Source organism: Aquarana catesbeiana, linkage group LG04, assembly GCF_042186555.1.
Source record: "Aquarana catesbeiana isolate 2022-GZ linkage group LG04, ASM4218655v1, whole genome shotgun sequence".
NCBI lineage: Eukaryota > Metazoa > Chordata > Amphibia > Anura > Ranidae > Aquarana > Aquarana catesbeiana.
This window is the reverse complement of record NC_133327.1, coordinates 338,104,950-338,129,975: the sequence shown is the minus strand read 5'-3', so window position 1 is coordinate 338,129,975 and position 25,026 is coordinate 338,104,950. Positions and strand designations below refer to the sequence as shown.

The 25,026-nt window shown below is 41.5% G+C and overlaps 1 protein-coding gene across 5 annotated transcripts in view; it reads left to right on the top strand.

Annotated features, from left to right (window-relative positions):
• MAP3K7 (mitogen-activated protein kinase kinase kinase 7) overlaps window positions 1–24,779 on the top strand; it is a 93,264-nt gene extending 68,485 nt beyond the window's left edge. For 3 of the 5 annotated variants that reach the window (XM_073626942.1, XM_073626944.1, XM_073626946.1), the window contains 5 exons: window positions 6,272–6,339; window positions 7,508–7,619; window positions 9,680–9,741; window positions 17,940–18,055; window positions 23,177–24,779. In XM_073626942.1, coding sequence (XP_073483043.1) covers window positions 6,272–6,339; window positions 7,508–7,619; window positions 9,680–9,741; window positions 17,940–18,055; window positions 23,177–23,357 — 539 coding nt within the window. In that variant the 3' untranslated portion in view covers window positions 23,358–24,779. The remainder of the gene's footprint in view (window positions 1–6,271; window positions 6,340–7,507; window positions 7,620–9,679; window positions 9,742–17,939; window positions 18,056–23,176) is intronic. The other 2 variants (XM_073626943.1, XM_073626945.1) reach the window with 1 other exon arrangement.
• Window positions 24,780–25,026: the final 247 nt, after the last annotated feature.

The following is a 25,026-nucleotide window of genomic DNA, read 5'->3' as shown; positions in this document are numbered from 1 at the left end:
TTAGCGCAATACCACCTGCAAACCGCCTCAGTGTGAAAGGGGCCAAACTGAAATTTTTCAGCAGGCCTGTTCGTGAGAAGTCTATTGACAGATGAACAGGAGCAGCCATATATGACTCGAAATTTGCCCAGTTCCTGCTGAACCAGGCAGATTTTAATCTACTTATGGCCAGCCTAATATCATCTATGCATTATGCACCACTTGCACACTTGCTACTTCCCTCCACCAGTATCGCAGTAGAAGACCTAAAGCTGGGCTTACATGGTTCAATTTTTTTTGTTTTGTTCAGCCAGCGGGTTGAATGAAAAAAAACTGCTTCACCCATCCACACATTTGTTATTAATGCGGGAATCATCCTTGCTCTGTCGTCGGACTTGGCGCCGTAGTCCCGCTGTCAGAATACAAGTGGGGTATTGCCACTTCTATTAGCACTGCAGTTCCTAGATCCTGGGCTAGGAAAATGTAGGTGGAAGTGGGCTAGGTCTGCTGATGCTTCTTCCAGTGACTAAGCCTCCTAGGAGCTTTCTTACACTGCAATTCCATTCTGTAATCGAGGCAGACAGCATCAACAGAGGTTACAGGTGCCTATGGCACTAGTGAAGTGCAGGTAAGCTTATAGTCAGTATTTTGTATTCCTGCTGCCTGTTTATGTAGTCTATGGTTAGTATATTTCTATTCTCTCAAAGTTTCCTCTGGGGCCTGTCTGTTTGTGGCTTGTATAAGCGCAGTGTAGACAGAAGGCTTTTTACAAAGCATTTGCAGAGCTTTCAGCGGTCTTTGTTGAAACCTTACCATTTGGCTTACTTCTGTTTGGGAATGTTAAAGACAGATCCTAATAGAAATGCTGTCAATTAAACAGTCTGCTGGAAGAGATTTGTTTAATCCCTAATGATGCTTGCTACAACCTTAGTTAGTTATCACTTCTACAGAGGTCTCTGTTTAAAATTCCCACACTGAAACTGAAGTTCTCTAAGGCCCCATTCACACCTGAGCGTATCATTTTCAGGCAGAAAGTCGCGCGATTTTGTACAGGTCAAAAGTTCACCAATGTAAAAAAGCAGAAAAACGCCCAAATCTGCCTAAAAAAAAAAGTTCCAGAACTTGTTTGCGCTTCAGGTGTTTTCAAGCTTTTGGCTTCAGGCGTTTTGGAGTGGAGACCTGAACCTTCTCCATAGAGAATATTTGTTTTTTTTTCCCCTCCAGCATTTTGTAGCTTCAGGCTTCAAGCTACAAAACGCTCAGGTGTGAATGGGGCCTTAAGGCTTCAACAAAGCTTGCCGAAAGCTTCGAAAATGCTGTTCAAAGATTGCTGAAAGCTTTACAAAACTTGCTGTACACACAGCTGTTTCATGAGCTGAAGAAATACCAGGGGACCAGTGTCATGCTGTTACACAAATAAGAAAATGTTTATCTTGGGGCTCGTTCACAGGACTGGCCAGAGGGTTTATAAAGCCAGGTCATTCAGCCATGGTTTTACGGCCTCTCGACCACACGTCTGAAGGGCATGCAGCTGCTCAGCGCAGGACGTTTTTCAGAGCAGTGGCTATGTTAGTTGCACATGTGAATGAGCCGGTTATAGTACAGTGCATGACACAGGACTTTTATTCTCAGATCATAGGTTATATGCCACTACCTTCAGAGAATTGGATACTGGCAAAGCTTTGCAGGGTCACCCCCTAGTGCAGTGATGGTGAACCTTGGCACCCCAGATGTTGTGGAACTACATTTTCCATGATGCTCATGCACTCTGCAGTGTAGTTGAGCATCATGTGAAATGTTGTTCCAAAACATCTGGGGTGCCAAGGTTCACTATCACTGCCCGAGTGTATCCATATAACCTTCGCCTACTCCATGAGGCTCCAGTTTTTTGTTAGTGTTTTTGCGTGACAGACCTCTTCTGTGAGATAATTTTTTTCTATTATTTAACAGTTTATTTTCCTAACCTTTGAATTAACAGTTTATGTGGATCTGACTGCTTATTACCTCATAGCTTAATAGCAGTTTCCAGGTCCCATGTCAACGGGGCTGGCTTGTAATGTTTGCCTCAGGCACTGGATCCTGCATTCTGAGCTCACCTTGGACCTATATGGAAAAGGGTGGCGCTGTGGGCATTTTTTTTTTTTTTTTTTTTATGTTTTTTTTTGGGGGGGGGGGGGGGGGTTTGGTTTATACATTTTTCATATAAAGTTAGAAAACAAACATGCCTTATCCTCCCTCTCCCCTCCCCCATTCCAGGTAATCTGATCTCATGAGAGACTCCACCCTCCCGGATAGAGGGGCACATGTTTAGTCAAATTTTTAAAGCATCAAAGGTCCAGCTTTTTTTTTTTTTTTAAATAACAGACATGTCATAGTTACCTGCTCTGTGCAGGTTTTGCACAGAGCAGCCCCAATCCTCTTCTTCTCGGGTTCCCCACCGATGCTTAACCCCCCAAGCTGCTTGCTATGGGGGCACTGGTGTGTGCTCGCTCCCGAGCTCTGCTCTATGCGTTCATTAGACACATAGAGCTGCTGCCTGGCCCCGCCCCCTTCTCTCCTCATTGTCTCACTGGCTGTGATTGAGTCAGTGGCTCCAAGGGAGTCCCGGGACAGCCGAGGCCCTTGTGCACATCGCTGGATTGAAAAGGGGGGTCAGGTGAGCATTGGAGGGGACTGGGGGGAGGCAGCGCACAGGTTTTTTTTTTTTTGTGTTTCAATATTTTTATTGAAGTGTTTTACAAGGAAGGATACAAAAATTATGACACAGAATGCGTTTCTTCCGCAATATAAAATACGTACTGAATGGGTAAAAGGTCCTAACAGTTTTAAACATTTTAAGGAACATATAAAAAGGGGCATTCTTCCAAGAATTCTTCCACCCTTTAAGAAGGGTGTTTTGTTTTCTTTTTTTTTTTTCTTAATAAACCATTAGCCTTTACAACCACTTTAGGTACAGTTGCTTATCTGGTTAATTAAGAATGTTACTGGTAATCTAAAACCCCTTTTATTATTTAGTGACGAGAATAACCTTAGAGATAACCAGTCATCCTTTTAATGCCACATTTTTGCTTTTTTTTTTTTAAAGCAATTCAGAAAATGCATTTTTTTTCCTCTGAGACACTTGAGACAAACACCTAATTGGAGCAAAAAGTATTTGATTCTGATTAATGCTTCTGTTGTTAGTGGGTTTAAGCAGTGTTTAAAATAACATGCATGCCATGTTCAAAATAAACGTCCTCCACTAAACGTGTTAATTAATTGCATAGCATGCACTTACTGTTGTCACTTGCTATTCTTTGACCCCCTCCCTGATAATTGTGACTTCATTTCTTATTCCTTTCCAGCATGTGCATCTTGATATTCACAAGTGCTTCTGTATCAAATTAGGAATGAGAAATATTTCTGTCATGTTTATTTCCTACTAATTTTAGAGCAGTGCTGTTGGTTGAGGTTTATGTACTGAGTGAATGCTAGCATGTTTTGATTTTTTTTTTTTTTTTTTATGGCAAACCCTTAAAGTGGCCACACATTTAACTAGGACTGCAGATAGCTATAATGCACCATAAAGTGCCGCAGCATACCTTTATTGTACATGTGACAGTGCTTGAGACCTTCATTGCAGGGTTGCAGAGAATGTTTTTCTAAAGTTTAACTAAAATACAAAAATATAATATATTGCAGCTTACCAGTTCTTAGATGCATGCGGTGGCTGTATTTTTTTTTTTTTTTAACATTTGTTTTTCCTTTTTTCACCTGGTAGTCCTGCTAGTAGCACATTTCCTGTCCTAGATCAAGTTAGTGAACATATATAATGAAACGGTTTTTATTGGTATTTAGAACAGAGAAAACTGATCAAATATAATCAGTTGTGTTGGGGTTTACATACACTTAAACAAGATGCAATAATGGGTTTCAAAATGTTTGTATTCACATATGAATATTGGACAGGTGACACAGTCTGGGCATGTTGATTTTTACACTACAGGTATGTTGTGACACCTTATAGTATCTTCTAGCTACTTGCAGCTTTATCTACTGTGTATAATTACGTTGATTACATGGGATCCCCAGCTTAATAATTAAGCTAGAGAACCTCTTAAGACTAGAAACAGGAATCACAAACTTGACTAAGAAAATCAACTGTGTTTATTTCACTCATTTAAAAAAAAAATTGCATTGTATGCGATAGAGATAACAGAGATTTTACTTTTCTGCACTTTGTGTTAGATACTGGTAGTTAAATGTTATTCACACAGAAATTGATGAAGTCCCCTATATAAATACATAAAAAGAAAATAACCCCTGGTCTGAATGCGTAGATGCGATGGTCATTAAAGTAATTCTTGAAAGTTACTGAATTGATATGGTTTCCTAAACATTCTTTTCACTAATAATAAAGAAAAAATATTTATGAAACTGAGTTCCTGCTGAACCAGCCGAGATTCGAGCAGTCTATGGCCAGCTTTAGGCTGGCCATACTTTATGCAATTTTCTTTAGATTTACTTTCAACTTGTCTTCAAGTAGTGAAATGGAAATTGAAAGTGTTTACGTTTGACCTCATATTAAATGGTTTTGTTAAATCTAAAGAAAATTGTATAAAGTATGACCAGCCTTAGTTATACAGTTGCAAGACCCTTGAAAGAAAACTGCCACTACCATGGCAGAGTAGCAGCCTCTGAACCACTTGTCCAACAGCAAAACAAGTGTTAGCAGGTGTAAGGGTCAAAAAGTGCAAGATTTGCGTTCTTTTTAGGACTCAGCAAAAAAAATACTTATTTACAAATTAATTCATTTTAATTTTAAAATATCTAAGTTAGTGACTTGGCACATCGGCGGCTACAGATTGATTAACAAAAAGTACCAGTTTTAACCATAAATGTGCAAAATCCTGTAGATTACAGAGTAAATGCAACTTGTGGGGAAAAAAAAAACAAGTATGCTGCTCACCATCCCGGCATAATTAAAAGCCTTGATTGACAAGTGCTTAATGATTTCTATACAGCAAACTACTTTATTGCAGCCCTAGAAAGCATGTAATCAAAATCAGTGGTTATGTCCCCAGTTAAGTTGGATTTAAGTTCATTCCAAGTAACCTTGGCTATCCAACTGCAAGAGAACATTCAGAATTGGGCACATCCCAATGGATGTGGAAATCAAAAAGGCCAAACACTGTAAATAACACACCTATACACTGTCTGTGATGTTTCACAGAGAGCTCAAATTGGTTTTTAAAGAAGAAATAAACGCAGTTGTTGGTGATGGATTTAAACCTTTGTCTCTTGTCTGATTTATTCTATTTTATATTCTGATTGTAAAAGAATATCCTTTTGTTGCAATCATATTTCAAAATGTGGCCCTCTGCTTTGCAAGGTTGGACTGCATTTGGTTTTTCCACTATTTATAGTGTTTAGAATAAGGATGTTATTGTAGAGGGTAAACTGATGAGACAGATTTGTGGTCATTCTAGAAACTGTCAGCGCCTGGGGCGGGATCCACAGCAACTGTTTGTCCTACAGCTACTATGAAACATCATGCAGTTGTGTGCATTGTGAAGAAAGAATTCAGAGCATTGTCTCAGCTGTTGCTTGAAACCATCCGGGATTCCCTTCTGCTTACTGATTACCCTCCTTGCACAAAACACAAACATTACGTAATGCTTTCTGAAAAGAAAAAAATGCTTGTAATTGTCCTTGGTGGTTTACACATTCTCTTCCCTTAGGCATATGTTGTGTTAAAACCTCCCTTTATTGTGAGCATAGATGGCAGAAGTTTGAGTGCTTCTAGCAGTTGATGAGCAGACAGAAGTGGATGAATACTATATTCTCTAACATACTGACAGCAAGATGTGATTTTTACACTGTCGTGTCAGTGGGGTTAAAGCTATTTTTGCTACAGGATGAAAGGAGACCTATGTTTGGCATTTATTCACGAAGGTAAAATGAAAGCAGTTCAGATATCTTTGAGGTTTGCTGTAGACACATTAGGTCAGCAGCCTTATCACGTAAGGTCCTGCAAATAGATGGCGTCATCAGCCCTGGACAGCAAATGCACAAAAGATGGTGGAAGAGAGAAGTGCCTGTTTGTGTGATAGGAGTGGTTATTGTTTAGTAATATAGTCTGTTGGCCAGTGCTTCTCAATTTGAAATGTTGCAGCTGTCATTCGTGCCTTGTGTCGATCCCTCGATTTCCTTCGGCCTTTGGACATGTACAGATTTCAAGCTTCCAAATTTTGCAACCCTCAATTGCATGTGAGGGCTGCATTTGGTAATTCATTTTTTGTTTGCTATCCAGCAGGCAACGGGCAGCAAAGGCGCAGATCTGTTCAAGACGTCAGCATTCTTGGAACTGAGTCCAGTCAGGTGAGGAACACTGATAGCCTACAAAAATATGTAAATGCTTTTTTCCTTTGTTCACCAATGTTTTCATATTTAATGTGTACAAATTAAGCTTTATGGTTGTATGTCCTTTTTATGAAATGGTGTAAGGGCTAATTCACACCATGAATGTGCTGTGCGTTCCTGTGTGATACACATGTGATTTGGGTGCAGTGCGATTTCAGTCCATTCATTTGAATGAGATGAAATTGTGCTACACCACACTTTAAAAAACGCACAGCAACTGGATCGGATGGTACTGCTGTACCATGGAATCCGGTGTAGGCAAACACTGTGCATTTGCAACCTGCATTTGGGGTGTCATTAGGTTAACACTGACACCTGCTTCAGATCACATATGCAATGTGCTTTGAAGGTGTTCTGCTGTGAACTGGCCCTAAGAAGCACTGATGAGCTTTTATGTAATCTGAAATTGTATAACATTGACGTTGGGCTTCCATAGCTTTCTAATTGGCCATTATAATGTATTGTAAAGTCTTAAAAGTTTGTGTAACATTATGCATAACTTTTCTGTAGCCATGACTGACCGTCCTAGTATGTACACATTTACCATCCCTGCAATAAGTTTAGGTAAACCTTTCATCTGTGTAAAACTTACAATATGGATAAGTAGCAGAGAGCAAATAGTATAATATAAACAACAACATGGTTTCTTGCATCATGACAATGTATTTAGGATTAGAGAACATATAGTTCTATATGGTTATCTTGTATAGTTTGCTGTTGGAACTTTTTTTATTTCTTTTTCCTCCACATACAAACATTATGTATAGCCGTTTGACATAATACCCTAACCATCATCTTCCTCTTTCTGTGTGTCATTCAACATTAAAAAATTATTTTTAAAATTATTTTTTTTAAAAGAAGCATCCAGAGAAAGGAATAAAAAATGTGTAAAGATGCCAAAGGTGGGCGTGTCAAGGGGATGGACGGAGTTGCACAGAACTAATATATTTCAAATTGATCTGCATTTCCCTATATTTTATCAGCATTTTTTATTGCTATATGATTGCCATTAATGTCGGTTTGAATGTCATTGCTACTTCCATACCTATTTAAATGGCTATGTTTAAAATTAACCTGAGCTGTAACCTTGTAATGGTATATTTTACTCTTCCTTTGTGCCTTTTAGGAGAGTAGAAGTAGCAGCCGATCCTCAAGTCCTAGTGTGAGGATGATTACTACCTCGGGACCAACCCCTGACAAGCCTCCACGTGGCATTCCTTGGGGTCCCGAAGATTCAGGTAAGCAGATACCTTTAGACCCCTTTCACACCGAGGGCATTTTGCAGGCGCTATAGTGTTAAAAATAGCGCCTGCAATCTGCCCTCAAACAGCTGCAGCACTGTCTCCAGTGTGAAAGCCCGAGGGCTTTCACACCGGAGCGCTGCGCTGGCAGGACGTCAGGAAAAGTCCTGCCAGCAGCTTCTTTGGAGCGGTGAAGGAGCGGTGTGTTTACCGCTCCTCCACCGCTGCTCCCCATTAAAATCAATGGGGCAGTGCTGAGATACCGCCGGCAAAACGCCGCTATTGCGGCACATTGCGGGCGGTTTTAACCCTTTCTCGGCTGCTAGCGGGGGGTAAAAGCGCCCCGCTAGCAGCCGAAATGCGCCGCTATTCCAATGGTAAAACACAGCTAAAAATAGCTGCGTTTTACTGCCGACGCTATGGGCGGCTCGGTGTGAAAGGGCTCTTACAGTCTGCTCTCCTGTATATCTGTTGTACTTATGGTCAGGAAAACAGCCCAGTTTGTATTTTAGCAAAGAGTGCAAATGTACAGGGTCAAAAGCAAATACAAAGAAGTTTTAAAGGACAGCTGTACTTTCTGCACAGTCAACTTAAATGTACTCACGGGTTATTTGTTTGTAACATTCCAATTACATATGGTTTATGTTTTGCAGCCATTCACATTCTTCTCCTAGCTGAATAGCAGTGTTAACAAACATTAGCCAGGTTTACAGCAGCTTCTGTCAACAGCAGTTAGAGGGGAGACAAACCTTCATCTCTGAGGACACACTTCCTGTTGTACTCCACTACACTTCCGCCTGCACACCACCACGTCCCCATTCCTTCCTAGCCAAGTGGGTCCAAGATACCTGCATGAAATGTAAAAGTTCTCAGCAGATACCTTTCCTCTTCTGTCTTTCTCTCTCCTGTGCAGAATCATGGAACCAGCCAGCATTGATAATACAAGTTAATGGGAACGTAGTCTGGGAACAGAAGTATGATTATGCTTAACGCAGCCTAAACCACACCTGGTTGCTGAATCTATTTAGGGGGTTATGTGGACACAGAGAGAATTTATTGCCCTAGAAATGACTATGGGTGCAGTGCACATTCTGCATGCCAATTTGCTGACGGTTGTTAGAGAGGCATAATGGTTCACTTTTTTTAATTTTAAAATGTAAGTTTTGGCCAGGTAATCGTGTTGAATTTGTGGTACTGTTTTATTACACTAAACTTGACTCAATGTACATGAGGTACTTTTGTTTGCTGCAAATATAGAAAATGTGGTATTCAGAGCTAGCGAAGTAATGCCTTCTACCCCTCCTCCTGTCCAGTTTATCGATTTAAATGCTCCGTCAACCCAAATTGTGTTCTAGTTAATAAGAACCAATTTATTTGGTGTTTGTTAAAAATGTTGCAAATGTTCTTGCAGTATTGGGGATATCCTCACCCATACATTTATTTGCTTAATGTTGTTAACCCCTTCCCGACCAGCTGTCACAGTTGTACTGCGGCAGGTTGGCTCCCCTGGGTGAAATGACATTACCTTACGTCGGTTCACCTTTTGACCACTAGGGACGCCACGCCGGAGCTGATGCACGATGACTACCGGGCATCCGCGATCGCTCCACACAGAGACAGAACGGAGATCTGTCAGTGCTCCTTTTTTGAATGGACACACGGAACTATGACTCGGCTCGGGTGATCCTATAACAAGCTGCTTGCTGTGGGGGCACTCAACAGGAGGCAGGGGTCGGGAGCGCCAAAGAGAGACCCGAGAAGAGGAGGATACGGGCTGCTCTGTGCAAATCCACTGCACAGAGCAGGTAAGTATAATATTTTATTTTTAGAGAAATAAAAAAGAGACTTTACAATCACTTTAAGGTTTGCTTTGGTAGAGTTTTTTGGGGGGAAAAAATACATGATGTTGGGCTATGTTTTTTCTGGACTTCTCTTCTAGCCAGTTGTACGCATGAAACCGTTCAGCCCAGGATCTGAAAAAAAAACTGAATGTTAATTTCTTTTATGATGTATGCTGGGCTTACTGCATAGTTCCAATACCTACATTTATGTTTCAGATACCAATGGATCAGATAACTCTATACCAATGGCATATCTTACACTTGATCATCAATTGCAGGTTTGTAAATATCTTAAATTGTTAGATGTTATAATTATTTAAGTAGAAGTAAATCTTTCCTAAAGACAAACTAGTAGGTTTATTGGCGCTGTCTTAATTGGCCCTAGTATGTTTGTGCATGCATGTAAATTACAGACCCCAGATTGTAAAATCCTTGAGGGGGGGGACTGTTAATTTGTGAATGTACAGTATGCAAATTACTGAATAAATTGTGCTACATAAATTCTGTTTAATTATCTGTTTATCTGTGTAATTGTGCAAACAGTTTTGGTGGTTTACCCTGACCAGGAAAGGCACATGTATATGTGTATATAAGTGTGTGTGTATATATATATATATATATATATATATATATATATATATATATATATATATATATATATTTTATTTTATTTTTTTATTTCCCCCAATAATTCACTAACCCTCTGTTTACACTGGTGCGAATTGTCATGGGATATGATAGTTCCAAATCGCATGTCCATTCACACCCAATTGCCAGCAATGGATCCGTTCATATCGCCAAAACTCATGTTGCAGCGATTATGAAAAAGGTTCCTGCTGTACTTATTACCAATTTTCATTGCAACTTGCATAGACTTCTGTTAAATCAAGTCGCAAGCTGCAATATAATCGTCAGTGTAAACCGCACTGATGTATGGCTCTGAAATAGTGTTGAAGTAGCGAGATGTCAAAGGTGCACCCATGTGAACCAGGCCCAAGAGTTACTCACACATAGCAAACATATTGATCAGTTGTTTTCTCTGGTCCATTTATCATACAGATGCAACTCATTACAGCAGTGCACTGTCATTACTCCAGTAACCGTCACTTTTTAGGTTATGTTTTATTTGTTACAAAAAAAATGTAGCATTGAAGAGCACATCCTTGTTTTAGTTCTTGTATGCAGGAGGAGAGCATGAGACTACTTTTGTTGCAGAGTCTTGTTTTTCAGACCACTTACAGATATGTAAAATATAGCAGACAGATTTCTGTTTACCATTGTCAGTTTTAAGATAAAAGTATAACTAAAGGCAAAACTTTTTTTTTTTTTTGGTTTTGGATAGAGGGGAGAAGGACTAGAACCCATGTCAGTTTCTACTGCAGTCTATGTCCCTTTTAGGGAGATTTATCCTCTCCATTTGTCCTGTTTACCATTATCCTTGAAAGTGAAAGAAAATCCCATACTTTGGGATTTTCTTTCACCTTCAAGGATAATGGTAAATAGATAATGCTAAAAAAATATGGGTTGTCCCCAGAAAAGTAATAGAAGGCAAATCTTCCGATTGGGACACTAATTTTGGTGACCTGGGGGTTCCCATGAAATTCCCTTAATTTGCAGGGATTTCCTCTCACTTCCTGTTTGGGTATGGGACAGGAAGTGAAGGTAAATATCACCAATGGTAGAAAGATGACAAAAATAAACCTTACAGGGGTTATAACCCTTCCTTGCTCTATCCAAAATGAAGAAAGTTTTGCCTATAGTTCTACTTTAAGGCTTGCTTGAATAAGATCAGTACAGGAATTTGAACTAATTCCTAAAATGTTCAGTTCCAGTTTTTCCTTGAGTTAATATAGCCATGTTTTGTTTTTTTTACTCATTTACTAAATTGAATTATCTCTGGTTTATCATCATTCAGGATGGTTAAAGAGGAACTGCAGTCTGCTCACATAATTTGTAATAAAAACCTCTTTGCCATTCCAAAGCTTCCCTCCAACCACTTTGCACATTTTATATATACTGTGATTCTGTACTTGCCAAACATGCTGCAGAAATCTCCTTCCACTAAGTCTGGCTGCATCCATTTTAACTGTGGGCAGCTGAAGTTGCTGCCTGTTCACTTCTTGGATTTACACAGACACACAGAGGCACACCTGCAGCTCTCATTGGTCCTCTTATGACTCCTCCCCCCTCCCTTCCTGGCATACTCTCACGAGAGAGAGCGCTGTGCATGATGTCATAAGCCTAGGCCTTTTACCAGACAAGAAATAGGAAGTGGGCTGTATAAGGTATTTACTGGCAGAAAAAAATGTTTTACTATCCAAAGTTAAAACAAGGGCAGAAGATTTAATAGATGGTAAGTTGAAAAAATGACTGAAGGTCCGCTTTAAGCAGTGCAGTATAACAGGTTTTTAACAGGGAACTGTGGTCAGTGCATGGCACAGATTTTCAGTGGACACAAAAATATACCTTTTGAAATGGCATCTCCACCTTCATTTGTTGGGATTACTGCTTAAAATATTCCCTCTCCCATCTTCCTACCTATCCTGCTTAACCTATGTAAACAAATCTGTATGTTTACCTGTTTTTGGACCAGTCTGGTCTTGTGATTCCACAGCTCTGGCTCCTTTGTGCCAGAGAGCACTCAACAAGGGCTGGAAATTCGGGGGCCATGTCACTCATAGGCTTCCATGTTCCAGCCTAGAGCTGCACAATTCTGGCTAAAATGAGAATCACAATTTTTTTGCTTAGAATAAAGAGCACGATTCTCGCGGCGTAATCTTTCACATTATACAAATAGAATTGGGCTAACTTTACTGTTTAGTTTTTTTTGTTTTTTTTTAATTCATTGAAGTGTATTTTTTCCCCAAAAATTGTGTTTGAAAGACCACTGCGCAAATACAGTGTGACATAAAATATTGCAACAATCGCCATTTCATTCCCTAGGGTCTCTGCTAAAAATATATAAATATATATAATATTTGGGGTTCCAAGTCATTTTCTAGCAAAAAATACGGATATTAACTTTGTAAGAAACAAGTGTCAGAAAAAGGTTTAGACTTTGAGGCTTCATGTAAACAGGACGTATATGTGTGTGTGTGTGTATGTGTGTGTGTGTGTATATATATATATATATATATATATATATATATATATATATATATATATATATGTATATATTTATATTTTATTCTCTTTCGTTCGACAGACACAGCGCATCCTTAATCTTGACCATTGGGTTATATAGCCTCCACAGGAGTAGGACTAGGCAGAACAAAAAACACCTGGCTACGCCCATGGGCTGTCCTCAGTCAGTATATAACCCCCTCCCTGCTCTAGGTATTCAGTTTATTTCTGTCTAGTCAGGAGTAAGGACCTAGCTCCTTGCTGGGATCTTTTGGTCCTAGCAAATTTTGATTTTTGTCTCTTTCTTCCATGCATTTTCTCCTGGAAGATCTACAATCAACTGCCAGGCTGGGCAACGGGCTGGATAATCTAGATCCAGTGGTCTCCCCAGTCCAGCCAGCGAGCATGTGCAGACCACAGCTGCACGCTAGGTCAGCTGCGACACATAGCCTCAAAGGACGGGGGCTGGCCTGCAAGTTAAACATCTCGCATGGACGCATTCGAACAGGTTCTGGTCTGAGTCATATCGGTCCCTTGGCTGACAGCCCCCCCACTTCGGTGGAGAGGCGTTCTGTCTGGAGGGTTACCCGCACCATGGATTGGTAAGTTCAGTCCCCCCTCTCCTCCTTTGTGTGGTTTGGGGTGAACGCGGGTACCCTCCAGGGATGGTCGGACCTGCCTACAGGATCCCTCCTCCCATCCTAAAATCCCTTGGTTAAGCTGGGCTTCCCTCTCCCCCCACAGATTGGTGGGAGTCCCAGGGCAGGCAGCAGGGACCCCTGGCGGTCTCCCCCTGCCATTCCCCTTCTGGGTGGTGTGTGTCCTGCCCTGGAGGTATGGGGGGGTTCCAGTGCAGAGGGTGCAGTAGAGACCCCTAGGTGCATGCCCTGCTGTGTGTGCAATGTGAGGCAGTGTGCAGTTTGGGGGTCCCAGTGCTGAGAGAGCATCGGGGCAGAGTGCACAGCGGTGTCCCCTTAAATGTTCTCGCGGCCTGGTGGAGTACAGTACCTTTTGGAGGGGGGGTCCATTTGCAGAGGGTGCAGCGATGTTGAAGGCACAGAGAGGATCCTGGCTGCATGCTTCAGTATGTCAAACGGCCAGCAGCCATGTTTGGGATGTCCGATGACATCACAGTGGCCATTTTTCTTTGGTTTGGCTGGTCTCCGGCCGCCGACCATGTTTGTGTAGCCGATGATGTCATGGCGGCCGTTTTCCGTTAATCTAGTGAGATGCCGGCGCTCCTCCCCTTCCTCTTCTTTTCTCCTCTTGCTGTCCCAGGATATATAAATTAGACGGTTCCCATGGTGTTGCTGGGTCCGAATTGCGGCGCTCTGCTGGTATGGTGAGTCTTTGGGGGTCCTTGTGTATGTCCCTCTCTGCTGGTAGGTATCCTGGTCATTGGGGGGGTCCCTTAGTGGTGCCAAAGTTCCTTTGTACTACAGGGTCTTCTTCCCTATGGAGCCTCAGGGTCACATCTCACCCACTGATCCCCTCATGGATATGGCAGGTCCCTCGTAACCCCAGCTTCCCATGGGTTACGCTGACGGCGGTCCTAGAGTCATTGGTATCCCAGGTGGAAGTAGTGTGTGGGCAAAGACCTATGAGGAAGCGTTCCCCACCTTCCCCTGCTGTCTGTCTCATCTGATTCTGAGCCTGCTGCCGCCGGGGACGCAGCCCATCCAGGGGGGTTTAATATCTCGCCCCCTGACCCATCCCATAGTGGGGATGAGTCCTCCACGGTCTTGGCAGCGAGTGAAAAAGCGCTGGTGGACGCACTTGTTACTGCGGTGCCGGAGACTCTAAAGTTGGAGGATGCGGCTGACAGGGCCACGGATGTGGTTGTGACCTTTGGTACGTATAAGTCGCCTCGCACACCAAAGGCGTTTCCTTATCTGCCTTATTTTGATAGGTTTACCTATAAGAAATGGGAACAATCAAAGTCACCCTTTGTGGTCCCCAAAAGAGTCTCAGTATGCTACACATTTGAAGAATCACTTTTTAAAAAGTGGACTACCCCACCAGTGGTGGACCCTCCTGTTTCCAGGTTGAATAAAGCAACCATGATCCCAGTAGAGGAATCCCCGTCCGTTTAAGGACCCAGTTGACAGGAAAGCGGAGGCTGTAGCACGTGGCATGTTTACTATGGCTGGTTTGGCATTGCCTCCAGACTTGGCCTTGGCCCTGGTGTTGCAGACCCTAACTGAATGGGCCAGGCTTTTGCGCCAGTTTCTGGGTAGTGAGCAGGTTCCTGCTGCTTATGTTGATTTATCAGACCAGTTGGTCCATGTGATGCAGCCTTGGATGCAGCTCCTGTGCTGTCCAAGCTTTCTGTTTCAGCAGTGGTGATTAGACGTGTGCTGTGGCTTAAGAATTGGTCGGCAGACCAAGCCTCTAAGAAAGCTTTCATTGATTTGCCCTTTCAAGGCGACCGTCTGTTTGGGTCTACCCTGGATGACCTCATTAAGGGTGTCACGGGGGGAAGAGTACCTTCCTGCCTCAATCTAGGAAAGGGAAGGAGCCTTGTCACAGGCGGGGGGCCTTCCTTCTCAGACCATAAGAAATTCTTCCTGTAAAGGTTCGGGTGACGTCCGAACTACCCAAGGCCCCCTCTAGCCCCGTCCAGGAAATTGGGTTACCTGGGTCTAACTCTGGAGTGAATGCTGACCAGGTTAGTAATTTTTCTTAAACGCCGGCCCCTTCAGTAGGTTCAGTTCAGCAAGAAGTAATGGAGACTTATCGCAATCTTGTGGGTTCCTCTGGTAGACTCCACAGTCGTCCTAGTGCCACTGCGGGGCCAACACCTTCCTCTTCTGCAGTGCCTGCCAAGGATTGAGGTCGAAAGTGTTCTGGTCATTCTTGTGGACGTAAACGTCCCTTGGAAGCTACCTCTCAAAGAGGACCAGTTGTACCAAGGGCTAAGCGAGGAAGTTGACTTCAAGTAAGATATACCATCGTACATGGAAAGTGTAGATTTCTTGGTGTGAGTCGATTGCTGTTCATCCTCGATCCTTTTCTGTGGCTTGGATCTTAGCTTTTCTGCTCAACGCCCCATTAAAGTTGGGCTTGAGTACCATCAAGGGCCAGGTGTCTGGCTTGGCAGTCTTCTTTCAGCGACCCCCTAGCCACTCACTCTTTAGTTTGTACCTTTATTGAAAGAGTCCGGCATGTGGCTCCGCCTGTACGGTCTCTTTTGCTGCCATGGGATGTAAACTTTGTACTATCGGTTCTCCAGAAACCTCCATTCAAGAATATTCAGGAGATTCCCTTACCTACGTTGTCCCAGAAGGTGGCATTCTTGGTGGCTATTACCTCGGCCCGCAGAGTTTTTGGAGTTGGCTGCATTATCCTGTTGTAGTACCCATTTAGTACTCCATAGGGATAAAGTGCTTCTTTGTCCTTGTCGATCATTTCTGCCCAAGGTTGTCTCTGACTTCCATTTGAATGAGGACATTGTGCTGCCGTCGTGTTCCAAACCGGCTCAACCCAAGGAATTTGCTTTGCATCCCTTGGATGTGGTTCGTGTGATTCGGTTGTATCTGGCAGCCATTGAGTCCTTCCTGAGGTCAGACTCCCCTTTTTTTGGGTTACACAGGGACCAAGGCAAGGGCTGGCCGCTCCTCGGCTACTATCTCCAGATGGATCAGACAGACTGTGACTCAGGCCTATTCTATTAAAGGTCGGGTTCCTCCTTTCCCTGTCACGGCGCATTCTACTAAGGTGCTTAGTACTTCTTGGCTCTTCCCTCATCAAGCGTAAATATTACAGGTTTGCAAGGCGGCCACTTGGTCAACAGTGCATACCTTCACTAAATTCTATAAAGTAGATATTTTGGCATCTGTGGATGCTTCTTTTGGCCGCAAGGTTTTGCAGGCTGCTGTTTTAAAGAGGGGGGTTCCCTCTTGAGGGGTGTTTTTGTTTAAAATTTTTATTGTTCAGATGGGACTCCTGTGACCCAGTTAAGGCCCCTGTGTCCTGGTTAGGGCTCTTGTGGTTAGCCTTGGGTAATTTTGCCCACCCATCATTTTTCTTTGGCACTGCTTTTGGACGTCCCAGTGGTCAAGATTAAGGAGGCGCTGCGTCCGTTGATGAATAAAAGGGAAAATGGGATTTTTGTACTCGCTGTAAAATGCATTTCTTTGAGTTTATCGACGACACAGCACCCACCCCTCTATGGAGCTTTTGATACTTCTATTACTGCTTGATACTAAACTGAATGCCTAGAGCAAGGAGGGGGGTTATATACTGACTGAGGACAGCCCATGGGCGTAGCCAGGTGTGTTTTGTTCTGCCTACTCCTACAGTGATTAAGGAGTCACTGTATGTGTGTATGTATGTGTGTGTGTATATATGTATATGTGTATATATATATATATATATATATATATATATATATAATTTATAGCCAAAAATGAACAATGCCTGTATACAAAAAGCGGCTAAACGCAAGTTGGCACGTTTACAAGCTGTTACAGGCATTTGGCGATTTTTAAATGCCTCTGAACGCATTTTTTTTGCATTTCAAAAAATGCTTCTAAACTCAACTTTCTAGAAACGACTATAAACGACCCTGTGTACATGTACTGATACGACAACACAGAGGAGAGTTCAGGGGCAGCTGAAAAAAAACGCCCAACTGCTCCTAAACATCCGTTTACCGGCAGCAGTGTACATGAGGCCTTAGCGGTTAAACTCCCTTCATTTAGACACCGAAGATCATCCCTTTGATCTATGAAGGAAAAGTTACAATGTTTATAGTACTCTTCTAGCACTGACAATGTTGTGAAAAACCTGGCAGACTGCCGTTTTTTTTTTTGTTTTGTTTTTTTGTTTTGTTTTTTGTTTTTTCTTTTGACAGCTGAGTGAGCAGAGAACTCTCTACACTTGTTGAATGAATCGGGAAATTCTGCATAGAGATCGTGAGGGGGGTTGAATAGAGATCGTTATTTTTTTTTAACGATTAATTGTGCAGCTCTATTCCAGCCTTTGTTCCGTGCTCCCTCCTTTCTCCTGCATGAGCCCCTTACTGACACAGGAAAGCCAGAGCTGCAGGATCACATGACCAACAAGCTCCACAACATGCTCCACAAGTACCATGTGACAGAGCACTAAGGGTTTGGAGTGAGTAGGGGACTGTATTCCAGTTACTTTAGCTACAAAGTATTTTAGAACAGCAGCACTTAGGTCTGTCAAGTTTAGAAACCATGGACTAATATTGTCCAGGACAAGACACGGCTTATTTTTAAGAGCTTACAGGCTCACAGAGCTTACAGAGCTTTAGGCACATTTTAGCAAGATGTACTGTATATTCAGGATTGAGTTGATTGTTTTTTTTTAACATCTGATTTATTTTCAGCCTCTCGCACCATGTCCAAATTCCAAGGAATCTATGGCTGTGTTTGAGCAGCACTGCAAAATGGCACAAGAGTATATGAAGGTTCAGACTGAAATAGCATTATTGTTGCAGCGAAAGTAAGTAGCCATTTCTTGTAGATATTGTAGCATATTTTACTTTTTAAATGTTACTATTTTAGTATTGTTAACCACTTCGGCCCCGGAAGGTTTTACCCCCTTCCTGACCAGAGCACTTTTTACAATTTGGCACTACGCTGCTTTAACTGGTAATTGTGCGGTCATACAATGCTGTACTCAGATGAAATTTGCGTCTTTTTTTTTTTTCTCCCACAATTGGCTTTCTTTTGGTGGTATTTGATCACCTCTGCGCTTTTTATTTTTTGCAATATAAATGAAAAAAAAAAGCATTCAGCCACATGTCTCAGGTAAAAAAAAATTCAATAAGCATATATTTATTGGTTTGCGCAAAAGTTATAGCGCCTACAAACTAGGGTACATTTTCTGGAATTTATGCAACGTTTAGTTTGACTGCCTATCTCAATTCTTGAGGTTCTAAAATGGCCGGGCAGTACAAAACCCCCCAAATGACCCCATTTTGGAAGTAGACACCCCAAGGAATTTGCTGAGAGGCTTGTTGAGCACATTGAATTTTTTTTTTGTCACAAGTGATTGTGTAAAAATTTTTATTTTTCAAAGTTGTCACTGAAATGATATATTGCTCAAAGATGCCATAGGCATATGTAAAATTACTCCCCAAAATAAAACATTCCTTTCCACTGCTTGTAAAAGCAGTCTAGTGGCTAATTAGCCGCTAGGATTACTTTTACATGAAAGACGACCGCTGGAAAGACGACCGCTGGCTGAAAAGAACAATACCAAGATGATACCTAAACCTGCAGGCATCACTCTGGTATAACCACTCAAAGTCCAGCAACATTCCAGTACGTTGCTGGTCCTTGTTGGGCATATATTGTAGTGTTCTTTTTTTTTTTCATGCAGCTTGTGGGCTGAATGAAAAAAGATTGATCAGTGGGTGTGCCCACCATTAGAATACCGCCCTGCATCCACCCACTTCTAATAATGGGCAATACATGCACCATTTTTGTTTTTTGTTTTTTTTTTTTTTTGTTTTTAACTATGATGGTGAAATCACCTCCTACAAACGCTGGAGTCGCTGATTTACGTATCGTGAGAGCAAACGCTGTTGCTGTCAAGATGGGTAAATCAGTGCTGCAGCTGAATGGCGTACCTGAAAAGCAAACCATGATAACAATAAAACAGTAACGCAATAAAACAACAACAATCTGTGCCAGAAAGAGTAAAAAAATATATGCCGGAGCAATGGGGGCAATCCACCCATAATGTTAGGGACAAATCGACCATCCACCCCTGCCCCCATGCTTCGGCATATATGCTCTCTTTTTTTTTTTTTTTTTTTTTTTTTAACTGTGGTGGTGAAATCACCTCCTACAGCGCTGGAGTTGGTGATTTACGTATCACGAGAGCAAACGATGTTGCTGTCAAGATAGATAAATCAGTGCTGCAGCTGAATGGCGTGCCTAAAAAGAAAATAATGGTTAACAATAAAACACAATAAAGTATAAAGAATTACATGTGAGGTAAAGCAAATATTACCCTAACTAGTGCGAATAAGGAAAAAGATATTAAAAAAAAAAAAAAAGGACTGAACCAACTAAACGATCCAAAGGATACAGAGGGTACATCCAAGAGGACTGGTGGACAACAGCTGGGCTGAAGCGTGGGTGACAGGAATGGAAGGACCAACCGACTTACATACAGAGAGTATATAAAAGAAGAAGGTGGCTTCCAATAGTATAGGTCAAAAAAGGTGGGTTTTTATTATAAAACCAGCATACATTAAATAAAATAGTGATCACAAATAAAAGCAATGTGGGGAGTGGAGAAGTGTAGCCTGACGCGTTTCGTCCAACTAGGACATCTACAGGGGCATCTGTATACTGTGGACTTTGTGCTTTTTCCCCTTATATTAGGATTTACCATCATATGGGACTCAATATCCATTTATGTTTTTCACTTATGATTCACTTTATACATATTTGATTATTCACTTTGTATATATAATTTTTTTTTTTTTCACTTTTATTTGTAACTGTAACAGTTTGGTTCCAGGTTCGGGTCTCTCAAAATGCGATGGCATCTTTGGAGACCCTGTGAAAGTGTGTCCTAGTCTGTGCAGTGCTGTACCCTACGCTAATACTCCACTAGTGTGTGGTAGCGTTCGAAACATTCACTGATGCAAAGACCAGGTTGGTTAGGACAGGATTTAATAATAGCGAGTGTCGTGCCTATATCTGCCTTTTCTACAGACATGACATCTTCTTTGGGGTGCTCTTTGGGTTAGGGGTACCAGCGAGGACAAACGGAAAATGCCTCTCATGCAGCCAGCTCACCGCATTTGCGTTGGGAAGTTGGACCACAGCACCGTCTGGAAACAGAAGGGCTGTGATGATCTCTTCCTGAAATTTAAGGAAGGATCCAGTTTGAACGAACGCCTTGTATAGCACATAAGCGTTCAGCAGAGCCAGTTGGAATACGTATACAGACATTTTTTTGTACCAGCGTCTGGCCTTATGGGCAATTAAGTACGGTGCCATCAATGACAAGCGGCCACAGAACTTAATCAGGAACTCATCAACGCAGACAACTTGATCGGGAGTAAACAAGGCTGCAAACTGTTGCTTGCCAGTTCACCAGAAGGATGAGCGCCACTAGTACTGGCTCTCTTCTCCATACAAGAGCCCTGCGCTTCTTGCACCTCAACAACAGCAGAAGAACGGGGTCGGGTACGCCTGACCTTGGCAGAGACCACTACTACGTCGTCGGCTATCTGTCAGGGTAACGCTGCTGTCTACAGGTTGGTATTCTGAGCCTGAATCTGACAGATAGGTGACTTCCTCTTCACTCTCATCTGTCATGCTCAGAAACTTGTAGGCCTTTTCACTAGTGTACCTTCGATTGGACATTGTGGCCTCTAAATTTACTGGTACAATTAGTGAGACTCACGGGAAAAAAAGAGCACCTGTCAGTGACTGCTTCAAACGCTACCAAAAAAAAAACTCAGCATTCACAGGGATCAGGCTTGACTCTGCAAATGCTGCAGTTGTGTTTTTAGTGTTTTGTAAGTGACAGTGATCGATTTGATACTGCACTTGGGTGGGCTGGGCAGAGGGGCTTAAGCGCAGGTGCTAGCAGGTATCTGGTCTGATCCTACTAACGCTGCGTTTTTTTGGGAACCCTAAACTACTGGGGATGCTAGTATAGATCTGATCAGATGAAAGATATTGATCCGTTCAGACACTATACTACTAAGGGAGGTGTATCATGCGTGGGTGTTAGCGCTACTGGCTCTAATCTGACGCTGCCTGGGGCGGCGCAGGCCCTGACACGCTAAAACCTAACTGATGTCACCCACCGGGTGATCAGGGGGTTAAACCTTTATTTAGGTAATATATGGTGGGTGCTCTGACGCTATAAAAAAATAACTAACCAGCGTCACCCGTGACACTAATACGGTGATCACTGGTGACGGGGTGATCAAGGGCTTAAACCTTAATGGGGGTTAAAGGGGTACCCTAAAGCTACCAGGGCCTACTACTAAGTACCCTAATGCTGATTAGTGTCACAAATGACACCAGTACAGTGATCAGTGAAAAAAATCCGAAAAATGCACTGGGTGACGCTGTGACAGGGAGTGAAGGGGTTAACTGGGAGGGCAATGGGGGGGTGACAAGTGTACCTATGTGTACTGGTGTTGGTGCAACTTACTGTGAGATGTTCTCTCTCCTCTCTCTGGAACAAAAAGAGTTCCACGAGGAGAGATGACATCACTTCCCCTGCCTGTGTTTACACTTACAGGCAGGGAAAGCATTTCATTTGTCAGAATCAGCAGGTCCAGACCAGAAATTATTGGCCTGGACCTGAAGATTGATCGGTTCTGTAACAAATCCGATTGGTGGGGGCGGGTACAGCGATTCGCGCAGCGGTGCCATTCTGGTTAATGTGTTTTCTAAGGTAACATGGAAAAAAAGAGCTTTTTCCATCCAAGGTTTCACAGCAACACTCCAGGTTCTTCACACGCATTCCCAGTCACTACTTTTTGAGACAAACCAATTTTCTTTCCTCCCTTGTACTGTATATTTGCCTATTTTTTCTAATGAAATTATATTTAAAAATAGTTTTCTAATACAAGATTTAAAGTTGGGAAGCTGTTCCTCAGAGCAGTGTCCCAAATGTTTCCTGAATTATGATATATAGTATATGTTTAAAAGGAGGCAAATGTTAACCACTTCAGCGCCTCAAGATTTTACCTCCTTCATGACCCAGCTATTAAGCACTGCGTTACTTTAACTGGTAATTGCGCAGTCATGCACCCTTTACCCAAACAAAATTTATATAATTTTTTTCTCAACAAATGGAGCTTACTTTTGGTGGTATTTGAATATATATATATATATATATATATATATATGTGTGTGTATGTAATTTTTTTTTTTTTTTTTTTTTTTTTTAATTTGTTTTATCTTTTTATCGGAGACTTATAATGGGACTGTGATAGTGCAGCGCAGTAATCGGACAACTAACTGCCACTGACATCACTAGTGACATTAATACAGTGATCAGTGATAATATACACTGTCACTGTACTAAGGAAACTCTGGGAAGAGATTAACATTTAGGGTTATCAAAGGCTTAAGACTGTGCCTAACAATTTTTACTGTGTGCTGTTTTTACTAAGCAATGTGACGGTTTTGCAAGGAGAACAAAAAAGCACATCACTGTCATTCACTCAGCCAATTGCAGCCGAGACCTGCTGATCGGCTTGTGCTGTAGCATGTATATTTTACATGATCCTGCGCAGCCGGGCCGCACTGTATCAATAAAGCTACAGAGTTGTCCCAAAAGTGGTTAATGACAACAGTGTCCACTAGTAATATTGGCCTCCTTTTACCAAGTGGATTTGTGAACATTGGTCATATTGAAATTTCAAGCTTTAATACTGGCTCAGCTCTGGTTTCTTCAAACACACACTTTACCCCATTTGAAGATGCATGTATTTTCTTTCTTTCTTTTTTATGTTGTTTTAGGAGGTTTTAGTAGTTGACTACAGAAAGTAGCTAGTTTTTTGAATGAACATGTGTAATGGGTTTTAACACTTAAAATTGTGACATTTAATTCATCTTTTGTGCTGTGTTATAGACAAGAGCTAATAGCTGAACTAGACCAGGATGAAAAAGACCAACAAAATACATCTCGTCTGGTCCAGGAACACAAAAAGCTGCTAGACGAAAACAAAAGTCTTTCTACGTATTATCAGCAATGCAAGAAACAGCTGGATGTCATTAGAAGTCAGCAGCAAAAAAGACAAGGAACTTCCTGATCATCCAAGGGCTGTTTACCTCTAGGTGTGCCACCATTATGGACATCTTGCAAACTTTCCTTCTTTATTTTGAGCATGAAGATGGATATATTCTTTTAAAATCAACACATGAAGCTGCTGGACAAATACAGCAAATAAGGGATTTTTGTGAACTATTGATGTGTGCATGTTTCATGCCTATGGGAAGTCCTATTATGTTATATATAAATAGTTTTTGATTTTTTTTTTTTTTTTTTTTTTTTTTTTTTTTAATGCTGAACTTTGCTTCTAAAAGAGAACCTCAGATCTTGCTTTTAAACAGTTTATTTTTCTGTTAACAAAGTTCATTTTAGTAAGCTGGCTAACACAGTTGAAGAAAAGAAGTCTTCAGGTCATTTCACATGCTCAGTGTTTCAATGTATTCCTTCAGTTCAGTAATTTATATTTTACTGTCAGCGTGCTGAAACAGCGTTGGGGTAAAGGTTGTACAATTAAATAAAGGCAGTTTTATTATATAAAAAAAAAAGAAATACACGTTTAATTTTTCCTGCGCAGTCTGCATTTGGTGGTGATAATTGAACTATAGTAAAAGAATATCATGCTGTTAAGATAATCATTCCCTTCTTGTTGGGTCATGGGATATTTTTAAATTAATTATTGAAATTCTAGAAGAGCATGCAACTATCTGTAAGTCTCTAAAAGGAATAAAACTCATGAGCTGGTAGATTGCTCATTATAAAAATAAATACAATTATTCACCGGGAGTGAACTGGCTATTGTAGTCAAAAGGAAAATTTTAATTCCCCTATGTCAGCAGTTTCTAAATGCTAGAATGACTCAAGTTTTTAATAGGGGTTGGTTGTGTGTTTTCAAGCTGAAAAATATTTCTTTGTACCACTTTGGGCATTTTATGTATGGCATAAGGGAGCACTAACAGTATCTTCTGTTAAGAGTCCTACAGTATTCTGATTAAAGGTTTGCTTATTCTTTTTGCCTGTTGTATGTATGGAATGCCATCCCCCAGTATCTCCAAAGTCCTGAACTCCTGTCTGGGCCCCAGCTGGTTTGTGCTGGTGACTGTTACTAAGACTGAAAGAGAGGGGCAAATGTAGTTGTCATTTGAACAGAGATTGAGTGAACCCCTTTCAATGGGGACATTTGATTGCTGACCATTGTCCAGAGGGATAATTTACATCTGCTTGGAGAGATTTCCTCTTTTCTACAGAACAGAATGTTAAGGTCAGTCATCAAAAAGGATCTTAACCATTCCCTACTCTATCCAACATGAGGATGGGGGGTGGGGGAGAGTATTTTGGCTTTAAATATACTTTAGGTATCTGTTACAGGCCATGTTTTCCAGTTGATGAAGACACACATTCTATTTTCATCAGAATCACTGTTAAAAGAACATATTTTCTGAAAATTAAACTTATTATGCCTTCACTTCATGCTTGTAAGGAAGAAACTGTTACCAGTCATATGATGTAGGCTTGTTTGTTTTCCATATGAACATTGCTACTATTCGTTTTCTTATTACATACTGTATATCTACATTATCTGAACTAACAGCTGCCTCTTGTAAAAAAAGCCATTCCTGATCCTTTACAAAGACAAAGTAGTCTTATGCCCAAGACCTACCTTTCTGCCTAAGATGTTATCTACTTAAGCCTAGTACACACAAGCCAAATGT